This window comes from Colobus angolensis, unplaced genomic scaffold (genome assembly GCF_000951035.1).
Source record: "Colobus angolensis palliatus isolate OR3802 unplaced genomic scaffold, Cang.pa_1.0 Scaffold160, whole genome shotgun sequence".
Classification (NCBI taxonomy): Eukaryota; Metazoa; Chordata; class Mammalia; order Primates; family Cercopithecidae; genus Colobus; species Colobus angolensis.
The window spans coordinates 8161620-8179155 of NW_012114711.1; the positions used below are offsets into that span (position 1 = coordinate 8161620).

Consider the following 17536-nt stretch of genomic DNA (forward strand, 5'->3'; position numbering starts at 1 on the left):
ATCTGCTTCAGTGCGCACTTTACAAACCAGTGAGCCTCGTCAAAGGAGTGAGTTCAATCTGAGGGAAAAAAGTTCTTGTTAGGTTACTAAAATTATGGTTAGTGGTGTCACTTTTTCTATTATTGCCAAGAATGGTTGGTTAGGATTGCTATTCTAAGTATTATTTAACGATGCCTCTCATCTTGAAGTTTCCCCTCCCAAGAGATTCTGAATACTAAATGTGATTCTCTTACATTCTTATTCCAAGGAGGAGAACTAATGTAAGAACTTAAAAATGTTTTTGCATGTTTTCTTCACAATGCAAAAGAGCAAATACTGAGAAGGGCTAACTTTCTTGAAAATGTGACTGGCTTCCTATGGGACAACGACCATTTGTTGTTGCTAGGAATACAAGAAGTGCTTGAAAATTCAGATCATATTAGCATGTTACAGTGTTTGGCATTTTTCATGCAAGAGGGTTACCTTGCTGAAATTAACTGCTTAAGGACAGAAGGCATAACACAATATTAGAATAACTGCCCAACGTTGGAAAATGGAATATTAAACAACCCGTACTGCACCTATGTTCCTTATACTGTGCTGGGACCACAAAAGAAGACTAAGTCAATATCTGCCCTCTAGATCCAGGATCTAGCAAGAAGACCACGAAGTAGAACTCTAGCAATCTGATAAAGTATGGATGACTTGAGGCATGAATAGTTTCATGGAGCACAAAGAAGTAGGTAGGTAGTGGTCCTGTGTGAGGTTTGCAGTGAGGAAGGAGTTTAGCTTCTATAATCTTATAAGCAGGTGACTTCTGAGCTGGCAGAGAAATGCAGTAGGGGGCTTTCCAGGAAAGGAATCAGCATGAGCAACAGCATGAAAATGCATGCTATGCTCAAGGAATGGCAGTATGTTCTGGTTAATTCCGTTCCTTCTTTCAGCCAACACGTATGAAACACCTGTTTGCCAGGTGCAGCATTAGGTACTGGGGCTACAAAGATGAATAGGTCCCATTCTCTGCCTTCAAGAACTAAAAGTCTAGAGTGGGAAACAAGTAAACAGATAAATTATAATTAACCATGGTGAGTCTATAACCGAGCTATGAACACACTGCTCTGGAAATGAAGAAAAGGGAGCGATTTGTTCAATCTGATTTCTGGGAGAAAATTAATTACCACAGAAGTCCTCTCAGAGGTGGTAATGCAGGAGCTTGGTTTCAAAGCTTGAGTAAGAGGCCCGGGGAAATAGAGAGGAAAAGAGCATTAGGGATCAACTCTAAGAATCTGAATGGTATGTATACATTGATAATAAATCAACATAATTGTATTCAAGGGATGCTTTGGTTCCATTTCTTAGTATTTGAGGCTCAACATTCTGAACATGACTGATTTTATAGGGCTGTAGAAAGTAATTGTGATTACTAGAGTTTGCTAGTTGTTTAGAATCTGAGTAACCAAGACCTTACTGTAACATGAAAGCAGCTTTTCAAAGACCATTAATATGTGTTATAAAGCAGAAATGGGGCATTTGTGTGCTGTCAATGAACTTTCCTTCCTGCACCAGCCTTTAATCATTTAGAGGCCATACTGGTAGATTAAAATGTGCCCGTTTCTACTGTATGCCTCGTGTTTTCATGAACAATCTTTCAGATGTTTGGCTGTATCTGACTTGTAAAGGTACATTATTCTTTGCTTCTTGTTTAGATGAGTCAAAAGGAGGAATGCTGAAATTCAAGCTAGTTTCTACATTTGTATAGATGCAAAGAACAGCATGACTGTAACTATTTATCCTCAGCTACATGGGAATTTTGAGGTTTGGTTTGGATTTTTTTTTTTTTTTTTTTTTTTTTTTTGAGACAGAGCTTCCCTGTGTTGCCCAGGCTGGAGTGCAGTGGCACGATCTCGGCTCACTGCAGCCTCCACCTCCCAGGTTTAAGTGATTCTCCTGCTTCAGGCCCCTGAGTAGTTAGGATTACAGGCATGCACCACCATGCCTGGCTAATTTTTGTATTTTTAGTAGAGACAGGGTTTCGCCATGTTGGCCAGGCCGGTCTCAAACTCCTGGCCTCAAGTGATCTGCCTCCCAAAGTGCTGGGATTACAGGAGTGAGCCACCGTGCCCAGCCATTTTGAGGATTTTTAAATGTACTATAAATGAGACATCTCACACTACTCAAAATAGATGTTTCAATATTAGAATTTTGAATATAGTTACCATAGTTTTTTTAATCATGAGTCAATTTTGTTTGAGATGTCCAGAGAGACTGTTATCTGAAAAAAATGCTAAGGATAGAGTTTGGTCATGATATTTGTTTTGATATAGGTAACAGTAACAGACAATGATGATGCCTTATAACAAGATATATAGATAGTACGTGTGAACGTATGTAGGTGGGGTAGGTAAGTAGGTAGAATTGAACTAATAAAACCAGAAATTATGTGAGAATATGCACTAAGAGGCTGGGGAAACCTAAGCGGCCAGAATTGTTGGCCTCAGTTTCTTATAGATTTAGTCCTTCGGGGTTTTGAGGGATTTTTTTTTTTTTTCTGTTTTGGTTCCCTTATAATTGTAATTGGATGGTGACTGCTACTAAAAGACCAAACACTTTAGCAGTTGCCCAATTCCTTCTCATTTAGCAGTCATTTAAATGGCGGTGATGTTGACTTAAATGACAGCCATTCTGTCTAAAAGGCCATGGTTAATCAAAACAGTATCAGTCAAATGTGTGTGCCTACTATATGCTCAGTTGCAGAGAATCTTCTCCAAGAGCTTCCCTCATTTGAGAAAAATAATATATGTACACAAATTATTTTTTTTTAAAAAGTGTTCAGGTATATACTCAAAGTGATCTTGTCCAATTTTGGAGATTATCAGTGAAAAACCTCTTCTAGAGCAGTGGTTCTAAAAGTGTAGTCCCCAGACCGGCAACATCTACATCATCTGGGAAATCGTTAGAAATGCAGATTCATGGGACCTACCCCAGACCTACTGAGTCAGAAACTCTGTTTCTGATCTGTGTTTTAACCTTCTGGGTGATTCTGTGCATGCTGAAGTTTGAGAACCATTCTTCTAGGGAAACAGAAAAGAACATTAGATGTATAGTTGGTAACTTAAAATTATCAGGAATGTGACTACTTGAGCAAAGAATTGGCCACTAACCCATGTCACTGGGGAGCCTTAAGGTTAGGGAGGGAGGGTGGGTGATGGGATCACTTAAAAAGACAAATGAATAGGGCTGCTACCTGAGATATCAGGCCGTGGCTGTGGAAGTGAAAAGGAAGCCAGGCCACCAAATAACGACTCCTTTGCTTTAAAGTTTAAGAGAAAGACTAACCGACAAATTGAAAAGTCAAGGAGAGCTGATTTAACAAACAGGGATGAAAATATGCATACTAAAAGGTCATCTCAAATACAAGTAGTTATTTAAAGCAAAATTACAGGGGAAAAGAGTCTTAATGGCCAACTTTGACATTCAACTTTGAGTTGAAAGATTTCAGCAGCTTTAAATATAAGCTTTGAGTAAAGTATCCTTCAATAAGGGTTGAGCACACCAAGATTTCTTTTTTTTTTTTTTTTCTTCATTCCTCAAGACAAGATCTCAGTTGCCCAGGCTGGAGTGAAGTGGCATCATCACTGCTCACTGCAACCTCTGCCTCCCAGGATCAAGCAATCCTCCCACTTAGCTTCCCAAGTAGCTGGGACTACAGGCACATGCCACCATACCTAGCTAATTTTATTTTTTCCTTTGGTAGAGACAGGGTTTTGCTGTGTTACGCAGGCTGGTCTTGAACTCCTGGGCTCAAGCAGTCTGCCGCCCATCTCAGCCTCCTCAAGTGGTGGGATTACAGGCGTGAGCCCACTGCACCTGGCTGAGCACACCAAGATTTCTAAATGACTTTGAACACTTGAGATGATCCAAATTTAGCTAAGTTGTATTGGATTCCCTCTCAAGGTTACCTGCCAAGGGAAGGGTTGTGGGAGAAAAATCTGAGCTAAACATCTGAACTATCAGGCAGTAAGATGAATGAATTACTGGCATTTTAACCTAATTGTGAATTTATTTCATGTGTCATATTAGGTTCTCCTTCCTGAGCTGAATCTGTGGATACAGTGTAGTGTGTAATGCTTCCTTTAAAGATGTCACTCACCTAAGGCAACTTCAGGGGCTAGCTGGAATTTCCTAATCCAATTCTTCATTAAAAGCTTTATTGAAAGCTACCTTTTGGAAATACTAAGTCCTTGTAAATATCTTCCCATCTAAATTATAACAGAGAAAGCATTTCCACAGGAGCCTGAAAACAGTATTTTGATTTGAGATAATGCTAGTTTTGAAGAAGAAAAAATAACCACATTAAAACTGAACCTAGGTAAATTAGTCTTATTTTATGTTCTCTTCAGATCTTTTGTACCACAAATTGGTTCAAGTGAAAAGTGAGATTAAGGCATCTACTATGTGACAGATGCTGTGCTGAGAAATTTACATATAACCTCGCAATTCTCCACCAATGAGCTAGGAATTATCATCCTTATTGTATGGATGAAAAAACAGATTTTGATAAGTTAAATGACAAAACCATAAGAAAGTAGGTCTGATTCCAAAGCCTTTATTCTTTTTACCCTAATTCTTCTACAATTTTAGGAAGCTAAAAACATAGGAGTAGGACCTTAACCCACTTGTAGACAACAATTTTTTCTAATATATATTTCGTACAGCTTTTTTATCTCAGTTGACTTGAATGCTCAGCCTTAAATCCAAAACTAACTACCGGGTTAAGGAAAATCGTAATACAGAGGCAGAAGTAAGTATGCCGTAAAATACCTAAAACAGGTCTAGAGACCCATCAACATGAGAATATATTTAGTTCAGCAACCAAATGAACAGAATCAGCTTCTTGTTTGGGGTTTTGAAAGCACTTTTTCATTTGAACTAGTCTGAGGCAATGATCTCACCTGACTTTAAGCAAGCCTCAGTGTCTACTGGGTGGCAGAAAATAGGTAACATGAATGGCTACAGCATTATTTACAGCATTTAATCATTCTGGACCTCAAAGAGATTTGAGAACATTTCTCATTTTCCTAGTTGTGGTAGGTAATTTTTTTTTCCCTCTAACCAACTACTCAAGAATGATTGAAGAGAAAAATCAGGACCCACTGAAAGAGTGTGGACATAAGCCCTGCCTCTCAAACCTAGGATTCTAAACACTGCTTTTCTTGATAGTATGGTGTGTTGTTACTGTCATACAAAGCCACCATTTGCCGATGAGTCTTCAAATCATTTGGAAATGGATTTGGGAAACAAGAAAGAATCCTGTGCTTTTATTGTTTTTTGTTTCTTTATGAAACAAGCAGCAAGCAATACTTCTGAACGTTACATTGCATGACTAGGTCACAGAATTTCCCATTCTGCCTAAGAAGATGCTCTTTTTGAAGTGCCGTGTGTTTGATATAGCGATGGTACACTATTTGTAGAAAGTGGGTTTCAGTATAAACCATAACCACAGAGGTAAATCTATGGTTCAGTATGTGATTTGACGTACAGGAAGTATCTGGGTCTAATGATGAAACTTTTTAACTTTCCAGATGACAGAACAAAGGAAGCAGAAACAAAGAATTGGTCTTCTAGGACATCCTCCTCACATGAATGTCAACCCACAACAACCAGCATAAGCAAATGAAAAAAAGGAATTGTATTTACCTTTTATAATTATTATTAGTGTGGGTATGGCTAATGAGTTCTGATTCACCCACGAAGGTTACATTTATGCTGAAGACATTTGTAAATACTCAGTTTTATACCGTATGTATATGATTGCTACTCTAAAGGTTTGGATATATGTATTGTAATTAGAATTGTTGGCATGATGACATTTCATTTGTGCCAAAAATATTAAAAATGCCTTTTTTGGAAGGACTAACAGAAAGCACCTGATTTGCACTTGAACCAGATTATAGATTTACAAGTATATGACATGTATTTTGTATTTAAAACTAGAATAGCCAGTATTTATGTTTTTTATAAAACTGTGCAATACGAATTATGCAATCACGATAAATTTGTAGCTCCCAAGTGTCCTAAAGGGAGTGCACATCTTTGAAGCTGGTGTGTTAATACTATGTAATAAATGGTTAATTATCAAATGATGCTGCTGCCAAAATTATATTAATAGTGAGTTTCAGGCCCCTGGGCATTTTGTACCATGTAATTATCCGATGGTGATGCTGTTTCTCGTTGTTAGTGGCAGTAATGCCTCCGTCTCCTAGTGATAATGCTCCAAGTCTATGAACTGTTAAATCAGCATTCATTTTAAGAAAAGCAACTTTAGTTTCAAAGATACTTTTAAGCTTCTAAATTGATCATTTAAACTATTTCTTTAAATAAGAGAGCCAAATTAGAGGCTCATACTTTAGCTTGTGAAGAAGATAATGAATTTTTTAAAGGGAACTTTTTATGCAATGTTCAGGATAAATGCATACTGCTGGCCAATCAGTGTCATCTCCTGGGTAAATTTTGATGTCACGTTATAAAGATATGCATAATTGATGGTTTCTAGATTATCTAGTCCAAACAATAGTTTATTTTTTTCTTCATCTGAACCAACATGCTACAGTAGCTAAGAAGTATTAAAACTATATACATCCATATAAAGATGAAATATGAGCTATCTCATTAGAAGTCATAGTTGAACACAGACATGTTTATTCTTCTGGAAGAGCCACATTTTATTTGTCACATGATTTCTTTTCTTGATGGATGAAAGTATGAAAGGAAACTTTTATATCTGTTGCCTAGTTTTGTACATGGATCTCATTTTACAAGAGAATCTCTCTGCAAAAAAAAGTTTAAAAATGCATTGAAAGCAGAGTTCTGAAATGAGTAAAGTTTGTAAATGCATATATAAAAATATTTAATAAATGATGCAGAATATACAGTGACTGGCTGGTGACTTTCATTTGGCATTTGTGACTTAACTGCTATTCCAATTATATACTTTCTTTAGGATCAGTTTGAAGTACAATCGGTTTGATTACCAGATTAATTCAGAAAATGTTTACCTGATTATTAAAAAAAAAACAACTTGTTGTTATGACAACTCTGAGGAGAATTATTAGAGCAAACATTGGGGAGTAGTTAGTACAACATTCATTCATTCTTCGAGATCAGTGACTGCCAGCCAGGCTGTTGGGAGCATCCTACTAAATCTCTCGTCTCTTCTGCTTTCACTGGGGGACCTTTTATTTGCTGTATGCAATGTGGAAGTATCGGGAACAGCTGAAATTTGTTTTATTCATGCCCAGTGGTCAGGGTCCTTCAGCAGTGTGTAAAATGTTTTTACAGAGCCACCTCGCCTGTCCAAACATAGTAAAACCTGTTCCCTCCTCAAATCAGTGCTTGCTCTGGCTGCTTTTTTTTGACACTCATTTTCTCTCTGCTTTGGTAAATAATACCACCCAATGTTGGGAACTGGGTCAGGATTAAATTCCAGTTAAATGGCGAGTTTCATAATTATGCTTCTACTTTATAAATTTGATAACTTAAAAACAAATTAATTTTTTCCAGTCAGTGCAGCCTGTCTCCACAAAATTTTTCCATCGTAAGGCAAGCCTAAGAGAGATACCTACTTTTATCTGTAAGCAAAATGGCAATCTATGCTAACCCCCACAACGCACGCGTTAGCTAGCAAGGACTTGCTTTTCCCCTGGGCTTTCTCTTTGATCTCTCACACTGCCCAGCGCAATGTGGCAGTGTGTGTGGTTTGTCTCCCAAGTCCCATCCAGTTCATTGGAAAGTTCTGCATTGACATGCCAAGTTGCAGCTTTTACAGGTTTGTCATGTTCCGTTTGAATCCTGTCACTTAAGATATAAATCTTCATTCAGTGTGCCAGCTTCAGCAGAAAATAAATGAAATTGGAATGCCACTCCACCCTCCATGCAGTAGATCCTACCCTTGCAGTTTGGGTGTGAACACTAAAGCTAGTACAATTGAAACATGCAATTTGAAGTTAAAACTCCAGTGGCCTTTGATGTGTAATTGTAATTCTGCCTGCTTCCTTCACATTGTGACTTTCCGACACCTCTATTTTAAGATCAAGGTCCAAGTGACCTTCAAAGTTACCTACCCAGATGAAGAATTAGCGTTATCAGGGTGAAGGTACGGTAGTACTCGCTAATATGCGAGAAAGCCAATGTTATTTAATTAAACCATTTTATTTAGTATTAAAAGTTTGCTATAGCACTAATTCAAGTTTCAAGCATTTGCAAATTTCCCTAACTAATCCATTTGTTAAAGGTCTGGGAAATTCCATTCCACTTCTCTAACATGTATGGGATCTTACCCTTTCCATGCCCCTAAAATTGTATAGTGATTACCCTGTTTCTCTCTACAAATAAAGCTTCCACTCTGTTGTCGTCCTAAAAGTCTAAATGATATTCCATCCTGTTCAGTTTTCTCCTAGAGCTGTATTTATCTGTGTTTACCCTGCCCCCCAACATACAAAATATGACTTTAATCTCATTTTTTAAAAATTTGATACTATTCACTTAGTTTGCTTTCAAGTTCATATTCCTAATTCATTGTTCTTCATTCAGCCAATTTTTTTTTTATTTGGTTGCACTTTCTGGAAATGGATTGCTTGATTTTGCTCCTGCAAAACGTGCTCTTCCACTGTGTTTCACTGAGTACTTCCTAATATAAATTATAAAGCAAGCATACTTCATCTATGGATGCTAATCAACAACTCAATCTTTGCAGCAGCAAACTACACAAAGCTGCTTGGCTCCCAAGTCCCATCCAGTTCATTGGAAAGTTCTGCACTGACATGCCATGTACTAGTGGGAAATTATTAAGATACCCAGAGTAAATTAAGGAAATAACCTGTTAAAAACTCACTTGTAGATCTCTGTATACTTCTACTATAGATGGCTTGGATAAAGCGTTAATGGGCAGCGGCCTGAAAGTTTCTGATAGTTATTTTAAGGCTGATAATGAGAACCTTAGACTGAATTTTGAGCGGCATGGAGGGAAATGTGCTCCTTCAAAACTATTAGGAGCGTAACTACATATTTAGAGAAGTAGAGTTGGGTTTTTGCCAAAATAATTTTTTTTTTTTTTTTTTTACAGATTTTGGTAACATATGTGTTTGTTAGAAGACAAATTATGGCCGGGCGCGGTGGCTCAAGCCTGTAATCCCAGCACTTTGGGAGGCCGAGACGGGCGGATCAGGAGGTCGGGAGATCAAGACCATCCTGGCTAACACGGTGAAACCCCGTCTCTACTAAAAATACAAAAATTAGCCGGGCGAGGTGGCGGGCGCCTGTAGTCCCAGCTACTCGGGAGGCTGAGGCAGGAGAATGGCGTAAACCCAGGAGGCGGAGATTGCAGTGAGCTGAGATCCGGCCACTGCACTCCAGCCTGGGCCACAGAGCGAGACTCCGTCTCAAAAAAAAAAAAAAAAGACAAATTATATGACAGTAAAAGTCACCTTTACATAAGATAGAATATAATAACAAAGGACTCTTACTGAAGGCTCTTGAGACACTATATAGCAGAAGTGAAACTTATTTTAAATAAGAAATTGAGCCCTAAATAAGTAAAGTAACTTGCCCAAGGACTCAGCTCCAGAATAAACAAAGATCTCCTGACTAAGCAAAATACAGAGAGCTCTTCCCACTTGCTATCTCCCTTCCAGAATGGGGATATCAGTAATGAGTTTCCCGTAACAGTTCTGCGTTTACACAAAGCGCTCATGCAGAACTTTATTTGGTCCTACATGTGGAACAGTACAGATTGATTTGTTTTTTCTTTTCAAATCTCTTTCATGAGATGATGGATCTACACATTAGAAAGTATTGACTCTGAATATTTTGTCAAGACCGAAAACTTTGTGGCAAAGATAAGCAGTGAGTGAGCTCCTAAAGTCTTTATCTTTCACAACTACAAATCTCGTGTATATAGCTCTTATATAACTGCATTTTTCAAAGGGAGAATCCATCCTCAGCCCAATCAAGGTGGCTTCTTCCTAGGGAGAATATGCAGGTGCACACTGGTATCCTCCCCTACCACAGAAGTCAATGTTCGTCGGCAAACTCTGCCTCGGTCTTGTTCCTTACACTAATAATTTAACAATCAACTAGAATGCTGGAAAACCCCCATAAAGATTTCAATTTTACAGAAAGTACCCAAAATTCCACTAGTTTTGCATCACAAAGTAGTGGTTGAAGTAAAGTTTTGAGTAAAACGCCGTGTGTGTGGTTTTTGTGGGTGGTTGCAGCTCAGAACAACGTTTAGGCCTCATCAATTATCTGACAGGAGAGAGTATGATGGCTATTTATAATAAGATGATTATAGTTATCATAAACATTTTTCCATCTCTGGTATCATATGCCACATTAAGCAGCTCTTACAACCTAGAAGCCAATTCAGAAGCATAACAAGCCTTCAGGTCTGGAACCAAAAAAATCTACCAAAATCAAGAAAATAAAAAGCTGTCTACCTGGTGGTTTTTATATTTGGTCAACTCAGACAATGCTATGGAGTCTCCAGCTGCTGGTATTTTAAACTCATTTAGTAAAACAAATCTCTAGCTTAGTAGGCCACGACATTAAAAAAAAAAAAAAAAAATCACAAAAGGAACATCTTAAAATACTTTAAGGTCATGACAAACCAGTGTGAAAGAGAATCCTAACACCTAGAAGCGAAACTGCATCATCCACCCAGCTTGGAGAGAAAAAAGAAAGCCAAAAACCACTATAGAGTAAGAATGCAGAGTTTGAGAAAACCCCTAAGGTGAATTCTGAACAACAACACAAAGAATCCAACAACATAAAAAGTGCATACTGTATGCAAGAACCACGAATGGAAAGAGTTTGCCAGCACATTTATAATGACCTCACCACAGATAGTTAGGCCCAGGTAAATGGAACTTTAGACAATCCAGGAATTTAAACTATTTACTCCTGAGCATAAGTCACATACTTACCACCTATGGTATCTCATAAAGTCTTGTGAGAAGCTTTTTGTAAAAGTTCTCTGCAGAAAAGCAATTAAGGTTTGGTATAAAACTGGGACAAGGAGAGCTGAACCACACAAGGCTTAGGTACCAGGTCTATGTCAGAGTCCACATGGCAACATGGTGGAATGGAAAGAACATGGGCCTTGAGGTGGATAAGAATTCTAATACCATTTCTGTCACTGAAATGTTATAACTTTGAGCAAGTTACTAATGATTTTACTGTGCAGTTCCCCCTTCTCAAGAGTAGAGATGCTACCACATACTTCTTTGGGCAGTAATGGGCATCAAGAAAGATAATCTGTACCAAGTCTGGCATACACCTCATACGTTATTTCCCATTCCTTTGCAACAAAACCATTTCCTTTTTCTCATCCCTATCCACAATCTCAGCTAACTATTGCATGACCAAAAGCTTCTTTCTGTTCCCACTAAATGGGTCTGATGTTATTACTGTGGGATCCTAAATCTACATGTCTTAACATGACATATTTGGGCCACATCCAGTCATTTAAAAAACGTTTATCTTTATATTCAAATTATGTTTTAACTATCAATTTGAACCGAATAAATTCATGAAGAAACCTCTCATACAGTTTATGACTTCCAGATAACTATTACATTTTTTAGCAGTGCTGGATTCAAATCTGACTTCTTTTTTCAAAATATTCAGTTTGAACCAAATAAATTCATAAAGAAACCTGTCATACAGCTTATGACTTCCAGATAACTATTACATTTTTTAGCAGTGCTGGATTTAAATGTGACTTCTTTTTTAAAAATAAATCTTGGGCCAGGCACAATGGCTCATGCCTGTAATCCCAACCCTTTGGGAGGCCGAAGTGGATGGATCACCTGAGATCAGGAGTTCGAGACCAGCCTGGCTAACAATGACGAAACTCCATCTCTACTAAAATACAAAAACTAGCTAGGTGTGGTGGCACACACCTTTAGTCCCAGCTACTCAGGAGGCTGAGAAAGGAGAATCCCTTGAACTCAGGAGGCACAGGTTGCAGTGAGCCAAGATTGTGCCCCTACACTCCTGCCTAGGCGACAGAGTGAGATTCCATGTCTAAATAAATAAATAAAATAAATCTCTACAGCAAAAATGTTTTATCTTAGGAATGACAATATATTTCCTTAGTTTCTGAAGTGTCTTCACTTATATTCTTATTTAAACCTCCCAACCTTATCAAGTAGATATTATCCCTGACATCTGAATGGTCATAAGTTGTACTATCTTAATTTAACATTCAAATACAAATTCTGTACCACGTCTCACATACCTATAGAAGACCCAGAGCCTCCTGAATAATTTCTTTCTGAGAAGGATCCTGAGAAAGAGCAGAGACCCCACCTTGGGCGCCCATGAACCCCTCCACAACCCAAGCATGAAAATAAAGGAAAATCTTGAATTCCTTCAAGGGCAATTCCAGTACCTAGCTAGCCCTGAGAAGTAAATAAGCAACTTGTTAACCAATAAAGTAATGTAACAGCAGGCTCGGCACAGTGACTCATGATTTGGGAGGCTGAGACAGGTAGACTGCTTGAGCCCAGGAGTTCAAGACCAATCTGGGCAACATGGCAAAATGCCATCTCTACAAAAAATACAAAAATTAGCCAGGCATGGTGGCACACACCTGTAGTCCCTGCTAGTCAGGAGGTTGAAGTAGGAGGATCTCCCAAGCCCAGGGAGGTCGAGGCTGCAGTGAGCCAAGATCACACCACTGCACTCCAGCCTGGACAACAAAGTGAGACACTGTCTCAAAAATAAAATAAAATAAAGTAATAGTAGCTTAAAACAACAGCCAAGGAAGTTAGAGTCATGAGATGTTTGGTCCCCTAAAGAAACTATAGATAGTATCTTAACATATGTCCTGAAGTTGTTTTTCATAAGCTCAGACCACTACCAAAGGAAAAATGCTGTCAGCTGGCAGGTAAACCTCAGGTAATGGGGAACTGAGGACAGAACTCTGACCACTGTTCTTTGTTTTAATTTTCTTCTTGAAGGGCCTGGAGGAAGTTATTGCTCACAGGCCAGAGCTAACATTCTTTTCTGCTGACCTCAAATTTTTCGACAAAGCTTCACCTCCTTAAACAATTGCACATTAGAAAATCTCTGAATCCACCTATGATCTATGGGCTGCACCCTTCCACTCCAACTCCACTTTGAGATATCCCACCTATTTAGGTTAAACCAATATGTAGCCTCATGTATTGATTTATGACTGCCTGTAACCTCTGCCACACTGCCTTTAAAAACCCTTATGTGTGTAAGCCATCTGGGAGTTGAGGTCTTAAGCATGAGCTCCCTGACCCTCCTTGCTTGGTGCCCTGCAATAAATGCCTCACTTTCTCTCCCTGCAATCCCGATGTCAGTGTTTGGCTTTGCTGCTCTGGGTGAGCAGAACCTAGTTCAGTAACCATTCTAAGGAGGGTGCTTACACCTTCTTCATGATCCCTTGTCACTGTTTCATCCCAAATCCTGATTCCAACCCAATTATCTGTTCCTTCTCATCATCTCCCCTCTCTTTATTTCACTAGTGTGGACACAGCTCTCTCTCCTTCCTGTCCCCAAAGCACCATTATCATCTGGGCTTTGTGAAGAACAGATCTTTAGTAGAAGAAGATTACAATAAGGAATAGGAAACAACTTAAAGTTGAGAATCAGCCATTAAAGCTCCCTCCCCCTTCCTTCTCACTCATGGGAAGAGCAAATTCTCTTCTCAGTCTGTTGGCAGGCAGGCATCTACTTTTTCTTTTTCACTTGCCTAAACAAACAAAAGCGAAACAAAACAATAACAGCAGAAACAAATCTTCCTTCCAGCCTCAAGTGAAAACCAAAAATTGTTTCTTTACTATGCAGAGCAATTTTAGCCCTCAGTTCCCAGTTGTTCCTCTCTAGATTAGGCCTTTACCTTGGCCTAAAAAAAAAAAAAAAAAAAAAGGGCTATAATTCTGCCGTCCTTAGCTTCCACTTGCAGGGCAAACTGGCTTCTAAAATAGCATTTTTTTTTCCCCCTGATACATCCCTATTTTACAGAACAAGAAATTTCTTTAGAAAGTTGAAATGATTTGGGCCGGGCACAGTGGTTTGCGCCTATAATTCCAGCACTCTGGGAGGCCAAGGTGGGTGGATCACCTGAGGTTAGGAGTTCGAGACCAGCCTGACCAACATGGAGAAAACCTGTCTCTACTAAAAATACAAAATTAGCCAGGATTACAGGATTACATGCCTGTAATCCCAGCTACTCGGGAGGCTAAGGCAGGAGAATTGCTTGAACCCAGGTGGTGGAGGTTGCGGTAAGCCTGCGACATCACGCCATTGCACTCCAGCCCAGGCAACAAGAGCGAAATTCCATCTCAAAAAAAAAAAGAAAACAAAAGAAAAAAAAAAAAAGGAAAGTTGAAGTGATTTGACCAAACCAGAACATCAGACCTGGGATTCAATGCCAGATCATCTGACGTCATGTAGATTCTTCAGTATCCCAGTGCTTCACTATGCGAGGTGCCATCCAGCTATGTTTCTGTGTCTGCACCTCTACCTCCCCACCTGGCCTGGGGGACCTATGTAAGATATCAGAGTTCTAAGAGATGCAAAGAAAAGTCAGAGTTCTTAAAGGCAAAAGCTGCAACTAGTTCATTTCTGTATTGTTAGTACCTAGCACAATTCCTCCCAAACATAGAGGGTCAATGCCTTTGAGAGGTAAAAAAAAGATTATTTTTGAACCCTCACTTAATCTGCTTGATAGTTTTGGAGCCAAGGGCAAGGAGGAGTCTTTCATTAAGGAAGGAATATCTAGCAGTGGCCCAAAAAGAAGGTGCCTTCTTTTTGGATTAATACTTGGTAGCAGGATTTCTGGATTTTTTAGTAAGTGTGTTTATTTTTTTTTTTAACTTCAGTTGTTTTTCAAAGTGGTTGACTGTACTCTACCCATGTCACTGATGACAACTGAACATCAGGCAGTCACTACTCTTTTTGCTGCTGACCATTCAATACCATAAACTAACCATTAATCATAATGCCTCTGGCTCCAGTAACCCTGCTTCACAACATTCTCCAATCTGCTCCCTCTAACCAGGGGATCCCAATCTTTCTCTTCCTCCTTCTTTCAATTCTTTTTTTTTTTTTTTTGACGGAGTCTCGCTCTGTCGCCCAAACTGGAGTGCAGTGGCTGGATCTCAGATCACTGCAAGCTCCGCCTTTCGGGTTCACGCCATTCTCCTGCCTCAGCCTCCCGAGTAGCTGGGACTATAGGCGCCCGCCACCTCTTCTGGCTAGTTTTTTGTATTTTTTAGTAGAGATGGAGTTTCACCGTGTTAGCCAGGATGGTCTCGATCTCCTGACCTTGTGATCCGCCCATCGCGACCTCCCAAAGTGCTGGGATTACAGGCTTGAGCCACTGCGCCTGGCCCCTTCTTTCAATTCTTATAACAAAGCTGTGATTTAGCACGGTCTCTATGAATGTGTAAATTCAGACCGACATATACTTTCATACTCCTTTCTCCACCCAACTCCCTTATGTAACAATGCTAAAAGATAATCCCTCAACAATCCAGGTAGTATTATGGCAGTTCTCAGATTATACCTGAAGAGACAGCACATTTAAGTAGCCTAAAGAAATTATGACCATTTTGGATAACAAATAATTATGGTTCATTTATACATACACCATATGTAAATCACTTGAGTTAGATTCTCCCAACCAGATTTAACAAATTTTAGTATTTCTGCTAATCCTAGAAATTTCATAATAGGCTAAAGGAGGTGGGCATGGGTGGAAGTCTTTCATAGCTCTTTTTGTACCGTTCCATAGTATTTTAAACTGGAACTCTGACATGCTTTGGATCTGTGTCCCCACCCAAATCTCATGTAGAACTATAATCCCCAGTGTTGAAGGTGGGGCCTTGTGGGAGGTGACTGGATCATGGGGGTGGAGTTCTCATGAATGGTTTAGCACCATCCCCCCTTGATACTGCATAGTGAGTGAGTTCTCATGAGATCTGGTTGTTTAAAAGTGTGTAGCACCTCCTGCACCCTGTCTTCCTTCTGCTCCAGCCATGTGAAGTGCTGCCCCACTGTTTTCCTTCCGCCATGATTGTAAGTTTCCTGAGGCTTTCCCAGAAGCAGAGCAGATGGAACCATGCTTCCTGTACAGACTACAGAACCAAGAGCCAATTTAACCTTTTTTTCTATAAATTACCCAGTCTCAGGTATTTCTTTATAGCAATGTGAGAATGGAGTAATATAAACTCTCATAGTTATGGGTAGAGTACAGTACAACCACTTTGAAAAACAACTGAAGTTAAAAATGAATAAATACACACACTTACTAAAAAATCCAGAAATCCTACTACCAAGTATTAATCCAAAAGAAATGAAAATATATGTCTGTACAAAAACCTATATGCAAATTATAAACAGCTTTATTAATACCACCTCAAACTGGTAACACACCAAATGTCCATCAACTAATAAATGAATAAACAAATGGTGGTGCAAACATACAATGACGATTGTGTGCAGGTGGCTCACAGCCCACACACCCAGGACTGCTATTGTTTGGGTTGACTCACGGTACTTTTACCCTTTTTAGCACATTCAATGTGCACACTTTTTGAACTAAGTATTTCACAGAGTAGGCAGGAGGGCAAGAGTCAAAAACCTGCTCACTAGAGAGTCAGGTAATGCTGGCAGTGACACTTGAAATGATTTGTGCTCCTGATTTAAACAAAAATAATCAGTTGCCTGTGTTTTAGAACTTACAAATGGAACAGTCCTGTAGGTATGCTGCACTAGTTTCCCACTGTTGCTGTAACAAATTATCAAAAACTTAAAGGCTTAAAACAACAACACAAATTTATTATCTTACATACAGTTCTGCTTGTCCATGTTCCTTCTGAAGGTACTAGGGGATAATCCATTTTCTTGCCTTTTTCAGGTTCAAGAGGCTGCCTCCATTCCTTGGCTTGTGGCCTGACCCCATCTTCAAAGAGAGGAATGGCCACTTGAGTCTTTCACACATTGCATCATTCTGACTCTGACTCTTCTGCCTTCCTCTTTCATTTATTAGGATGCTTGTGATTCCATTGGTCCAACCTGCATAATCCAGGAAATCTCCCCATCTCAAAATCTTTAATCACATCCACAATCTCCCTTTTGCCATGTAAGGCAACATATTCACAGGGTTTGGGGATTAGGACATGAACATCTTTAAGGGGGCCGCTATTCTGCCTACCACAGTTGCTTAGGCAAAATCTAGACAGGTTAAAGACAAGAAAAACAATCGCATATTTCTTTTCAACTGACGGATTTGAATACAATTAAGAAGGTCACATTTTCTCATGGTCCAAACAGGCTGAACAAGTTAGTTCATTAACATGATCGTATAGACTGATAAAGCTATAAATGATTGCCCAAGAGCTGCTGCTTCCTTTTACATTCACTATTGCTACTCTTGGATAACCAGAAACAACTATAAAAAGATGTTTGCTTTTTTAGACACACACACACATACACACATACACACACATGCACCCCTGATTAG

At 39.2% G+C, this 17536-nt stretch overlaps 1 protein-coding gene and 1 long non-coding RNA gene across 2 annotated transcripts in view; one reads left to right on the forward strand and one right to left on the reverse strand.

Moving 5' to 3' along the window:
* Positions 1 to 6910, forward strand: part of ITPR1 (inositol 1,4,5-trisphosphate receptor, type 1) — a 355819-nt gene extending 348909 nt beyond the window's left edge. Inside the window, exon 61 of the mRNA XM_011937251.1 lies at positions 5562 to 6910. Within this exon, the coding sequence (XP_011792641.1) occupies positions 5562 to 5648 (87 nt within the window). The 3' untranslated portion in view covers positions 5649 to 6910. The remainder of the gene's footprint in view (positions 1 to 5561) is intronic.
* Positions 1 to 16985, reverse strand: part of LOC105508381 — a 43499-nt gene extending 26514 nt beyond the window's left edge. The window contains exon 1 of the long non-coding RNA XR_001001256.1: positions 16866 to 16985. This is a non-coding gene — a long non-coding RNA (uncharacterized LOC105508381). The remainder of the gene's footprint in view (positions 1 to 16865) is intronic.
* Positions 16986 to 17536: the final 551 nt, after the last annotated feature.